The sequence below is a fragment of the Scyliorhinus canicula genome, chromosome 25 (assembly GCF_902713615.1).
Source record: "Scyliorhinus canicula chromosome 25, sScyCan1.1, whole genome shotgun sequence".
Classification (NCBI taxonomy): Eukaryota; Metazoa; Chordata; class Chondrichthyes; order Carcharhiniformes; family Scyliorhinidae; genus Scyliorhinus; species Scyliorhinus canicula.
In genome coordinates this window covers 25,624,555-25,637,369 of record NC_052170.1, presented here as the reverse complement: position 1 = coordinate 25,637,369, position 12,815 = coordinate 25,624,555, and the positions used below count along the sequence as shown (strand labels likewise).

General features: G+C 52.6%; 1 protein-coding gene across 10 annotated transcripts in view; it reads right to left on the bottom strand.

Annotated features, from left to right (window-relative positions):
* LOC119957087 (EVI5-like protein) overlaps nucleotides 1-12,815 on the bottom strand; it is a 311,414-nt gene that overhangs the window by 167,497 nt on the left and 131,102 nt on the right. For 9 of the 10 annotated variants that reach the window (XM_038784759.1, XM_038784754.1, XM_038784761.1 and 6 more), the window contains 3 exons: nucleotides 5,296-5,520; nucleotides 3,739-3,813; nucleotides 1,927-2,052 (listed from right to left, as the gene is read on the bottom strand). In XM_038784759.1, coding sequence (XP_038640687.1) covers nucleotides 1,927-2,052; nucleotides 3,739-3,813; nucleotides 5,296-5,520 — 426 coding nt within the window. The remainder of the gene's footprint in view (nucleotides 1-1,926; nucleotides 2,053-3,738; nucleotides 3,814-5,295; nucleotides 5,521-12,815) is intronic. The other variant, XM_038784762.1, reaches the window with a different exon arrangement.

Below are 12,815 nucleotides of genomic sequence, written 5' to 3'. Positions count from 1 at the left end.
TCAGTTTGGGAGAAAGCAGAATTGAATTGCTCCATATATCCATTCCACAGCACACCACACTACAGCTATTTTAAATCTGATCTCATAGCTTGCAGTCATTTCCAAGCATTCATTATTTTCCATTTCCTCCTATTAAATAATGGAAAACCGGGAAGTTATTGTTTTTGGTCCACATTTCAAACTCGGTTCCAGGATTCTCAGCTCCATCCCGCGCCCTGGCAACAGGCCGAGATTAAGCCAGACTGTTCCCCACCTCGGTGTCCCATTCAAAAAGCTTCCAGTCGCACATTCCTGCATCAATAAGACTGCCCATGTCCAGCTCCGTAACATTGCTCATCATCTCAATGTCACCAAACTAAGGAGCTGGTCATTGACATCAGGAAGCAAAGTGTCGTCCATATCCCTGTCAGTATCAACGGGGCCGAGGTGGAGATGGTTAGCAGTTTCAAATTCCTAGGGGTGCACATTACAAACAAACAATCTATCCTGGTCCACTCACGTCGACGCTATCACCAAGAAAGCACAACAGCACCTATTCTTCCTCAGGAAACTGAGGAAATTTGGCATGTCCACATTGACTCTTACCAACTTTTACAGATGCACCATAGAAAGCTTCCTATCGGGCTGCATCATAGCCTGGGTATGGCAACTGCTCGGCCCAAGACTGTGAGAAACTTCAGAGAGTCGTGAATACCGCCCAGTCCATCACACAAACCTGCCTCCCATCCATTGACTCCATCTACACCTCCTGCTGCCGGGGGAAAGCGGGCAGCATCATCAAAGACCCCTGCCATCCGGCTTATTCTCTAATCCATCGGGTGGGAGATACAAAACTTTGAGAACAGGTACCAACAGATTCAAAAGCAGCTTCTTCCCCGCTACTATCAGATTCCTGAATGGCCCACTTAGGGTCTGAACAGATCTTAAGGACTGAACTGATCTTTCTATGCATCTTTTCTACAGTTGTAGCAGTATATCCCGCATACTTCACCCACTGTCTATCTTCATGGATATTCATTATGCATCCTCATGTATTGATCGTATGTCATATGTTTTCATGTATGGGACAATCTGTCTGAACCGTACTCGGAACAATACTTTTCACTCTACCTCGGTACATGTGTCAGTAAATCCAAATCTAATCAACATCACCCTCGTCTCAGCTCCCCACTTTCAAAACCCCAATTAATGAATTTCCTGCCTCCCGACCTGACTTGTCCAGTTTTCATAGAATTTACAGTGCAGAAGGAGGCCATTCGGCCCATCGAGTCTGCACCGGCTTTTGGAAAGAGCACCCTACCCAAGGTCCAAACCTCCACCCTATCCCCATAACCCAGTAACCCCACCCAACACTAAGGGGCAATTTATCACGGCCAATCCACCTAACCGGCACATCTTTGGACTGTGGGAGGAAACCGGAGCACCCGGAGGAAACCCACGCACACACGGGGAGGAGGTGCAGACTCCGCACAGACAGTGACCCAAGCCGGGAATCGAACCTGGGACCCTGGAGCGGTGAAGCAATTGTGCTAACCACTGTGCTACCGTGCTGCCCCCCCACCAGCTTCCGTTCCCGATCATCCTTGTGCTCACCCAGCTGAAGCTCCATTTTAAAATTCTCACCCTTGTTTCCAAAGCCTTCCGTGGCCTCATCCCTCCCCGTGTCTAACCTCCTCCAATCCCACAGCCCACCAAGATCTCTGCGCTCATCAAATGCTAGTGTCCTGTGCACCCCCAGCTGCACTGCTCCTCACCGTTAGAGGCCAGCCCTTCCCAAGCTCTGGAATTCCCTCCTCAATCCACACACACACACACACACTTTACTTTCCTCCTTTAAAGCAACTTAAAACAACCCCGCCCCACCCCGCCCCTCGTTTCTCACACCAGCGAATGCAGTTCCCAGCCAGATGGGAATCAGCCGATTACCTGTATTAAGTATTCAAACTGGTAGATGCAGATTCCCAGCTCCGCCATACTGGGCTTAAAGAGCTCCCGCAATCGATATTCTTGCATCAAACGCACAAACACACAGAAGGCCTCTTCCTCCGGCATCTGGATGGAAAAGGAACGAGAAGGTTTCTGCAGGCACCGCACCGGGAAAACGTACCGACAATTCTGCTTCAGCACAAACCTATCGGCTGAAGGGTTACTGCGAGAGACTTCATTATCAAAGTGTCAGAGAAGTTGCCCCACTGTTTGTCCAATCCCTTGGGCAAAATGTACGGTGTGAAGCAAAGGTGGGTTTTGAATTCTTCCCCAAGGCCGTTCTGCTATCTGAAATTGCTGTCGACAAGACAGCTGCCAAGATTTATCAGCAATAACGTCTGGACCGTCCGCAGGGCACCTCGGATGAGATTTCAAACAGGCCAACACAAAACCAGCTGTTAAATCCTGACCAGAATGTCACTAAATAAATATTCAGCTGCCCTTTGACAGCGCACAATTTTACAAAGGTGTAGTTCAGGCAGCTGCCTGCTCTGACTAATAATGTCCTAAAATTAGTCTGACTACCTGAACGGCTGATTAACCTCATTGGCCGGGGTGGACTACATACTGCTTTCATATCGGAGTACCAGCAGTGATCGCGCTGGGTTAGTACTGCACACAACTACCACCTGTCTGCAGAACACCGGGGATGTGGATAAAGTATCTGAAGCAAAAGGATGCTCTCACATTAGAGTGAGAGAAGTGAATGTGTGTCCTCGTACACCAGTCACTGAAGGTAAGGATGCAGGTGCAGCAGGCGGTAAAGAAGGCAAATGGGTGTGTCGGCCTTCATTGCAAGAGGATTCGAGTACAAGAGCAGGGGTGTCTTGCTGCAATTGTACAGGGCCTTGGTGAGGCCACACCTGGAGCATTCTGGGCAGTTTTGGTCTCCTTCTCTGAGGAAGGATGTTCTTGCGATAGAGGGAGTGCGGCAAAGGTTTACCAGACTGATTCCAGGGATGGCGGGACCGACGCGTGAGGAGAGATTGGATCGGTGAGGATTAGATTCACTGGAATGAGTGAGGGATGCCATAGAAACCTAAAACATTCTCACAGGACTGGCCAGGTCAGACGCAGGAAGGATGTTCCTGACGGTGGGTGTGTACCAGGGGCCACAGTCCGAGGATACAGGGTGGAGCATTTAGGACAGAGATGAGGGGCAGCACGGTGGCGCAGTGGGTTAGCCCTGCTGCCTCACGGTGCCGAGGTCCCAGGTTCGATCCCGGCTCTCGGTCACTGCCCGTGTGGAGTTTGCACATTCTCCCCGTGTTTGCGTGGGTTTCGCCCCCACAACCCAAAGATGTGCAGGGTAGGTGGATTGGCCACGCTAAATTGCCCCTTAATTGGAACAAATGAATTGGGTACTCTAAATTTATATTTAAAAAAAGGACAGAGATGAGGAGAACTTTTTATACCTAGAGATTGGTTGGTCTGTGGAATTCATTGCATGTTTTCAAGAAGCAGTTAGATATAGGACTGGGGGCGAAGGGGATCAAAGGATATGGTGGAAAGCGGGATTAGGCTATTGAGTTGGATGATCAGCCACGGCCATAATGAATGGTGGAGCAGGCTCGAAGGGCCGAATGGCCTCCTCCTGCTCCTATTTGTGATGTTTCTGTTTCAAAGCTGATTCTGGAAACACCAGGAAAAGACGTGTGAGGATCTCACACCAAGCGATGCGGTCGCAGTATTTGAGACACACGCGCCACACAACATTCTGCAGGAACAGCCGCAGAATCGATTCACACTGACCTGCATGAGGAGCAGCCCGACGATGAATGCACTCCCCTGGCAATATCCAACTTCACGGTCCACCAGAGAGTAAGCCTGTAACAAAGCAACGCTGTATCAAACCTGGGAGAAAATTCAGACCCGTCTCACACTGCACGAGGACTCAGCAGCTGACTAATGGCCACGGGGCACTTTCCTGCTACATAACAGCAGGGTAGCATGGTGGTTAGCATCAATGCTTCACAGCTCCAGGGTCCCAGGTTCGATTCCCGGCTGGGTCACTGTCTGTGTGGAGTCTGCACGTCCTCCCCCTGTGTGCGTGGGTTTCCTCCGGGTGCTCCGGAGTTCATGCCGAGAGGAGAGCCGTTATGATCGTATTGAGCGGCAGAGCGGGCCCGTGAGGCTGAATTGCCCAATCCTGCTCCTAGTTCTCATGTTCTTATGTTTTTTTATACAGTAAACACCGGGTAGACAGGTGGGCAAAGGAGTTAAGGCAGGGAATTCCAGAGCTTAGGGCAGCTGAAGGCACAGCCAAACAGCTGTGGGATGGAGGAGGCGGAGGGTGGACAAGAGGCCAGAGTTAAAGGAAGGAAGAGCTGTTTACGGTTTGTCGGGTTGGAGGAGGATATGGAGATGGGAAGGAGCAGGAGCGAGGCCACTAAGGCATTAGAACATCGGATGAGAATTTTAAAATCGTAGAATCATACAGCACAGAAAAGGCCCTTCAGCCCATCGCGCCTGCACCGGTCAAAAACAACCCCCTAACTTATTCTAATCCCATTTTCCCAGCACTTGGCCCATAGCCGTGTCTGCCCTGGGATCAGAAGCGCTCATCTAAATACTTCTGGAATGTTCTGAGGGTCTCGGCCTCCACTCCCCCTTTCAGGCAGCAAGTTCCAGACTCCCACCACCCTCTGGGTGGAACGGGTTTTCCTCACATCCCCTCTAAACCTCCTGCCCCTCACCTTAAATCTCTGCCCCCTGGTCATTGAACCCCCCCTCCAAGGAGAAAAGTTTCTTCCTGTCTACTCTACCTATGCCCCTCATAATTTTATACATCTCAATCCTGTCCCCCTCAGGCCCCTCTGCTACAAGGAAAACAATCCCAGTCTATCCAATCTCTCTTCATAACAAAAACTCTGCAGCTCAGGCTGGTAAATCTCCTCTGCTCCCTTCCCAGGGCTGTCACATCCCTCCGATAATGTGGATTCCAGAACTGCGCACAATACTCTAGCTGCGGCCGAACCGACGTTTCTACAGTTCCAGCATAACCTCCCTGCTCTTAAACTCGCTGCCTTGGCTAATAAAGGCAAGTACGCCATCTGCCTTCTTAACTGTATTCTGCTACCTCAAGGGACGGGTGTAACCATCAGGGACCAGTTTTGTTTGCTGCTGATTTAAGTTAGTGAGCAGTGGTATGAGTTGGGGTACGGGCAGAGCTTTGGACGAGATTAAGTTTACAGAGGGGAGTTCGGCCAGAAGCAAAATGCAGCAAATCAAGAGCAGAAGGTTAAAAATCTCCGAAGGGTTCAAAGGATAGCGACGATAACCGAGCTGGAGTGAAATCCTATCTCTCACCTTCATGACGTTGAACAGCACCTCTTGCCCAAGACTGTCTTGTCCTTTAAAGAATTCATGTTCTGGGTAGGTCCGAGCGATGTCCCTCCGGATCAACTTCTCACAGGGAGAGGTCATCTTTAACAATTCCGAATACTGGTTTTTCACCGGCATGTCAGTTGCATTGCATAGCAATTGCCAGGCAATTCCCCGGAAGTGGTGTGGAATCCCTTTCCGAATAAGCTCCTGGATAAGAAAAAAAACATTTCTTTTATTTTCCTTCCCCATCCCAGTTTTCCTTCCGCCGTTTGAAAAGGTACGGGCTAATGCAATCCTATGCTCAAGTAACTACTCCCACAGAAGCCCAAATAAACGGTGACCCAATCAACCACATTGAACATCACAGTCAAGCAAAGTGCTATCCTTAACGTTAACCACAGCAGAGGTTACTGTACAGGAAGGAGCAAGCGGACTTTGGCATTCTCTCCTCCTTAGCTTAGAGTCACAACTTCAGCATCAATTTCCAGAGGAAAGGATATTCTGGTCACTAAAGAGCTGGTCATTGACTTCAAGAAGCAAAGTACTCTACACTCCCCTGTCAACATCAACGGGGCCGAGGTGGAGATGGTGAGCAGTTTCAAATTCCTAGGGGTGCACATCACCAAAAATCTGTCCTGGTCCACTCATGTCGACGCTACCACCAAGAAAGCACAACAGCGCCTATACTTCCTCAGGAAACTAAGGAAATTTGGCATGTCCACATTGACTCTTACCAACTTTTACAGATGCACCATAGAAAGCATCCTATTGGGCTGCATCACAGCCTGGTATGGCAACTGCTCGGCCCAGGACCGCAAAAAACTTCAGAGAGTCGTGAATACCGCCCAGTCCATCACACGAACCTGCCTCCCATCCATTGATTCCATCTACACCTCCCGCTGCCGGGGGAAAGCGGGCAGCATAATCAAGGATCCCTCCCACCCGCCTTACTCACTTTTCCAACTTCTTCCATCGGGCAGGAGATTCAGAAGTCTGAGAACACACACGAACAGACTCAAAAACAGCTTCTTCCCCGCTGTTACCAGACTCCTAAATGACCCTCTTATGGACTGACCTCCTTAACACTACACCCTGTATGCTTCACCCAATGCTGGTGTTATCTAGTTACATTGTGTACCTTGTGTTGCCCTATTATGTATTTTCTTCTATACCCTTTTCTTTTCATGTACTTAATTATCTGTTGAGTTGCTCGCGAAAAAATACTTTTCACTCTACCTCGGTACACGTGACAATAAACAAATCCAAATCCAATCCAATTGGCAACATTTGACCCAGAACCTTCAGAATATTCAAACCGCAGGCAACCGTGTAATCAGCGGGGAACTTCGAGGCTGTCCATTGGGATGGAGATATCACTCATTAACCCCTCCAGCTTTGACCCCTTGCTGACCGCTCGCTAGGGCGGGATTACCTCTACACTTCTATAGTTTAACAACATAAATTTAGAGTACCTAATTCACTTTTTCCAATAAAAGGGCCAATCCACCTAGCCTGCACATCTTTGGGTTGTGGGGGCGAACCCCACACAAATACAGGCACAACGGGCAGCAGGGTAGCATGGTGGTTAGCATAAATGCTTCACAGCTCCAGGGTCCCAGGTTCGATTCCTGACTGGGTCACTGTCTGTGTGGAGTCTGCACGTCCTCCCCCTGTGTGCGTGGGTTTCCTCCGGGTGCTCCGGTTTCCTCCCACAGTCCAAAGATGTGCGGGTTAGGTGGATTGGCCATGCTAAATTGCCCGTAGTGTCCTAATAAAAAAGTAAGGTTGGGGGGGGGGGGGGGGGGGTTGTTGGGTTACGGGTATAGGGTGGATACGTGGGTTTGAGTAGGGTGATCATGGCTCGGCACAACATTGAGGGCCGAAGGGCCTGTTCTGTGCTGTACTGTTCTATATTCTATAACTGTTTCAAACTCTTCACCGAGTCCTTCGTTGTCATGGAGGTGGGAAACAAAGGGACAACATTAGCAATTCTCCAGTCCTCTGGGACCTCACCCGAACTCAAGGATGCTGCAAAGATATCTGTTAAGGCCCCAGCTATTTTGTCCTTCACTTCCCTCAGTAACCTGGGATAGATCCCATCCGGACCTGGGGACTTGTCCACCTTAATGGCTTTTAGAATACCCAAAACTTTCCCCTTCCTTATGCCGACTTGACCTAGAGTATTTAAACATCCATCCCTAACCTCAACATCCGTCCTGTCCCTCTCCTTGGTGAATACCGATGCAAAGTACTCATTAAGAATCTCACCCATTTCCTGACTCCATGCATAAATTCCCTCTTTTGGAGGGCCGTAGGGCCTGTTCCTGTGTTATACTTTTCTTTGTTCTATGTGTAACGTGGACCAGTCTTGGGGCAGGAGTTAGGGTCGGGTAGATGTGTAACGTGGACCAGTCTTGGGGCAGGAGTTAGGGTCGAGTAGATGTGTAACGTGGGTCAGTCTGGGCAGGAGTCAGGGTCGAGTAGATGTGTAACGTGGACCATTCTTGGGGCAGGAGTTAGGGTCGGGTAGATGTGTAACGTGGACCATTCCTGGGGCAGGAGTTAGGGTCGGGTAGATGCGTAACGTGGATCAGTCTTGGGGCAGGAGTTAGGGTCGGGTAGATGTGTAACGTGGGTCAGTCTTGGGGCAGGAGTTAGGGTCGGGTAGATGTGTAACGTGGGTCAGTCTTGGGGCAGGAGTTAGGGTCGGGTAGATGCGTAACGTGGATCAGTCTTGGGGCAGGGGTTAGGGTCGGGTAGATGTGTAACGTGGGTCAGTCTTGGGGCAGGAGTTAGGGTCGGGTAGATGTGTAACGTGGACCATTCTTGGGGCAGGAGTTAGGGTCGGGTAGATGTGTAACGTGGACCATTCTTGGGGCAGGGGTTAGGGTCGGGTAAATGTGTAACGTGGGTCAGTCTTGGGGCAGGAGTTAGGGTCGGGTAGATGTGTAACGTGGACCAGTCTTGGGGCAGGAGTTAGGGTCGGGTAAATGTGTAACGTGGACCAGTCTTGGGGCAGGAGTTAGGGTCGGGTAGATGTGTAACGTGGGTCAGTCTTGGGGCAGGAGTTAGGGTCGGGTAGATGTGTAACGTGGGTCAGTCTTGGGGCAGGAGTTAGGGTCGGGTAGATGTGTAACGTGGACCAGTCTTGGGGCAGGAGTTTGGGTCGGGTAGATGTGTAACGTGGACCAGTCTTGGGGCAGGAGTTAGGGTCGGGTGGATGTGTAACGTGGGTCAGTCTGGGCAGGAGTCAGTGTCGGGTAGATGTGTAACGTGGGTCAGTCTTGGGGCAGGAGTTAGGGTCGGGTAGATGTGTAACGTGGACCAGTCTTGGGGCAGGAGTTTGGGTCGGGTAGATGTGTAACGTGGACCATTCCTGGGGCAGGAGTTAGGGTCGGGTAGATGTGTAACGTGGACCATTCTTGGGGCAGGAGTTAGGGTCGGGTAGATGTGTAACGTGGACCATTCTTGGGGCAGGGGTTAGGGTCGGGTAAATGTGTAACGTGGGTCAGTCTTGGGGCAGGAGTTAGGGTCGGGTAGGTGTGTAACGTGGACCAGTCTTGGGGCAGGAGTCAGGGTCGGGTAGATGTGTAACGTGGACCATTCTTGGGGCAGGAGTTAGGGTCGGGTAGATGTGTAACGTGGGCCAGTCTTGGGGCATGAGTTAGGGTCGGGTAGATGTGTAACGTGGACCATTCTTGGGGCAGGAGTTAGGGTCGGGTAGATGTGTAACGTGGACCATTCTTGGGGCAGGAGTTAGGGTCGGGTAGATGTGTAACGTGGGTCAGTCTTGGGGCATGAGTTAGGGTCGGGTAGATGTGTAACGTGGACCAGCCTAGGGGCAGGAGTCAGGGTCGGGTAGATGTGTAACGTGGACCAGCCTAGGGGCAGGAGTTAGGGTCGGGTAGATGTGTTACGTGGGTCAGTCTTGGGGCAGCAGTCAGTGTCGGGTAGATGTGTAACGCGGGTCAGTCTTGGGGCAGGAGTTAGGGTCGGGTAGATGTGTAACGCGGGTCAGTCTTGGGGCAGGAGTTAGGGTCGGGTAGATGTGTAACGTGGACCATTCTTGGGGCAGGCGTTAGGGTCGGGTGGATGTGTAACGTGGGTCAGTCTTGGGGCAGGAGTTAGGGGCGAGTAGATGTGTAACGTGGACCAGTCTTGGGGCAGGAGTCAGGGTCGGGTAGATGTGTAACGTGGGTCAGTCTTGGGGCAGGGGTGAGGGTCGGGTAGATGTGTAACGTGGGTCAGTCTTGGGGCAGGAGTTAGGGGCGAGTAGATGTGTAACGTGGACCAGTCTTGGGGCAGGAGTCAGGGTCGGGTAGATGTGTAACGTGGGTCAGTCTTGGGGCAGGAGTCAGGGTCGGGTAGATGTGTAACGTGGGTCAGTCTTGGGGCAGGGGTGAGGGTCGGGTAGATGTGTAACGTGGGTCAGTCTTGGGGCAGGGGTGAGGGTCGGGTAGATGTGTAACGTGGGCCAGTCTTGGGGCAGGAGTTAGGGTCGGGTAGATGTGTAACGTGGGTCAGTCTTGGGGCAGGAGTCAGGGTCGGGTAGATGTGTAACGTGAGTCAGTCTTGGGGCAGGAGTTAGGGTCGGGTAGATGTGTAACGCGGGTCAGTCTTGGGGCAGGAGTCAGGGTCGGGTAGATGTGTAACGCGGGTCAGTCTTGGGGCAGGAGTTAGTGTCGGGTAGATGTGTAACGTGGACCAGCCTAGGGGCAGGAGTCAGGGTCGGGTAGATGTGTTACGTGGGTCAGTCTTGGGGCAGGGGTTTGGGTCGGGTAGATGTGTAACGTGGACCAGCCTAGGGGCAGGAGTCAGGGTCGGGTAGATGTGTTACGTGGGTCAGTCTTGAGGCAGGAGTCAGGGTCGGGTAGATGTGTTACGTGGGTCAGTCTTGGGGCAGCAGTCAGGGTCGGGTAGATGTGTTACGTGGGTCAGTCTTGAGGCAGGAGTCAGGGTCGGGTAGATGTGTTACGTGGGTCAGTCTTGGGGCAGGAGTTAGGGTCGGGTAGATGTGTTACGCGGGTCAGTCTTGGGGCAGGAGTTAGTGTCGGGTAGATGTGTTACGTGGGTCAGTCTTGGGGCAGCAGTCAGTGTCGGGTAGATGTGTAACGTGGGTCAATCTTGGGGCAGGGGTGAGGGTCGTGTAGATGTGTAACGTGGACCATTCTTGGGGCAGGAGTTAGGGTCGGGTAGATGTGTAACGTGGGTCAGTCTTGGGGCAGGAGTCAGGGTCGGGTAGATGTGTAACGTGGACCAGTCTTGGGGCAGGAGTTAGGGTCGGGTAGATGTGTAACGTGGGTCAGTCTTGGGGCAGGAGTCAGGGTCGGGTAGATGTGTAACGTGGACCAGTCTTGGGGCAGGAGTTAGGGTCGTGTAGATGTGTAACGTGGACCAGTCTTGGGGCAGGAGTTTGGGTCGGGTAGATGTGTAACGTGGGTCAGTCTTGGGGCAGGGGGGAGAGTCGGGTAGATGTGTAACGTGGACCAGTCTTGGGGCAGGAGTTAGGGTCGGGTAGATGTGTAACGTGGGCCAGTCTTGGGGCAGGAGTTAGGGTCGGGTAGATGTGTAACGTGGGTCAGTCTTGGGGCAGGAGTCAGGGTCGGGTAGATGTGTAACGTGAGTCAGTCTTGGGGCAGGAGTTAGGGTCGGGTAGATGTGTAACGCGGGTCAGTCTTGGGGCAGGAGTCAGGGTCGGGTAGATGTGTAACGCGGGTCAGTCTTGGGGCAGGAGTTAGTGTCGGGTAGATGTGTAACGTGGACCAGCCTAGGGGCAGGAGTCAGGGTCGGGTAGATGTGTTACGTGGGTCAGTCTTGGGGCAGGGGTTTGGGTCGGGTAGATGTGTAACGTGGACCAGCCTAGGGGCAGGAGTCAGGGTCGGGTAGATGTGTTACGTGGGTCAGTCTTGGGGCAGGAGTCAGGGTCGGGTAGATGTGTTACGTGGGTCAGTCTTGGGGCAGCAGTCAGGGTCGGGTAGATGTGTTACGTGGGTCAGTCTTGAGGCAGGAGTCAGGGTCGGGTAGATGTGTTACGTGGGTCAGTCTTGGGGCAGGAGTTAGGGTCGGGTAGATGTGTTACGCGGGTCAGTCTTGGGGCAGGAGTTAGTGTCGGGTAGATGTGTTACGTGGGTCAGTCTTGGGGCAGCAGTCAGTGTCGGGTAGATGTGTAACGTGGGTCAATCTTGGGGCAGGGGTGAGGGTCGTGTAGATGTGTAACGTGGACCATTCTTGGGGCAGGAGTTAGGGTCGGGTAGATGTGTAACGTGGGTCAGTCTTGGGGCAGGAGTCAGGGTCGGGTAGATGTGTAACGTGGACCAGTCTTGGGGCAGGAGTTAGGGTCGGGTAGATGTGTAACGTGGGTCAGTCTTGGGGCAGGAGTCAGGGTCGGGTAGATGTGTAACGTGGACCAGTCTTGGGGCAGGAGTTAGGGTCGTGTAGATGTGTAACGTGGACCAGTCTTGGGGCAGGAGTTTGGGTCGGGTAGATGTGTAACGTGGGTCAGTCTTGGGGCAGGGGGGAGAGTCGGGTAGATGTGTAACGTGGACCAGTCTTGGGGCAGGAGTTAGGGTCGGGTAGATGTGTAACGTGGGCCAGTCTTGGGGCAGGAGTTAGGGTCGGGTAGATGTGTAACGTGGGTCAGTCTTGAGGCAGGGGTGAGGGTCGTGTAGATGTGTAACGTGGACCAGTCTTGGGGCAGGAGTTAGGGTCGGGTAGATGTGTAACGTGGGCCAGTCTTGGGGCAGGAGTTAGGGTCGGGTAGATGTGTAACGTGGGTCAGTCTGGGCAGGAGTCAGGGTCGGGTAGATGTGTAACGTGGGTCAGTCTTGGGGCAGCAGTCAGTGTCGGGTAGATGTGTAACGTGGGTCAGTCTTGGGGCAGGAGTTAGGGTCGGGTAGATGTGTAACGTGGGTCAGTCTTGGGGCAGGAGTTAGGGTCGGGTAGATGTGTAACGTGGGTCAGTCTGGGCAGGAGTTAGGGTCGGGTAGATGTGTAACGTGGGTCAGTCTTGGGGCAGCAGTCAGTGTCGGGTAGATGTGTAACGTGGGTCAGTCTTGGGGCAGGAGTTAGGGTCGTGTAGATGTGTAACGTGGACCAGTCTTGGGGCAGGAGTCAGGGTCGGGTAGATGTGTAACGTGGGTCAGTCTTGGGGCAGGAGTTAGGGTCGGGTAGATGTGTAACGTGGGTCAGTCTTGGGGCAGGAGTCAGGGTCGTGTAGATGTGTAACGTGGACCAGTCTTGGGGCAGGAGTCAGGGTCGGGTAGATGTGTAACGTGGGTCAGTCTTGGGGCAGGAGTTAGGGTCGGGTAGATGTGTAACGTGGGTCAGTCTTGGGGCAGGGGTGAGGGTCGTGTAGATGTGTAACGTGGACCAGTCTTGGAGCAGGGGTGAGGGTCGGGTAGATGTGTAACGTGGACCAGTCTTGGGGCAGGGGTGAGGGTCGGGTAGATGTGTAACGTGGACCAGTCTTGGGGCAGGGGTTAGGGTCGGGTAGATGTGTAATG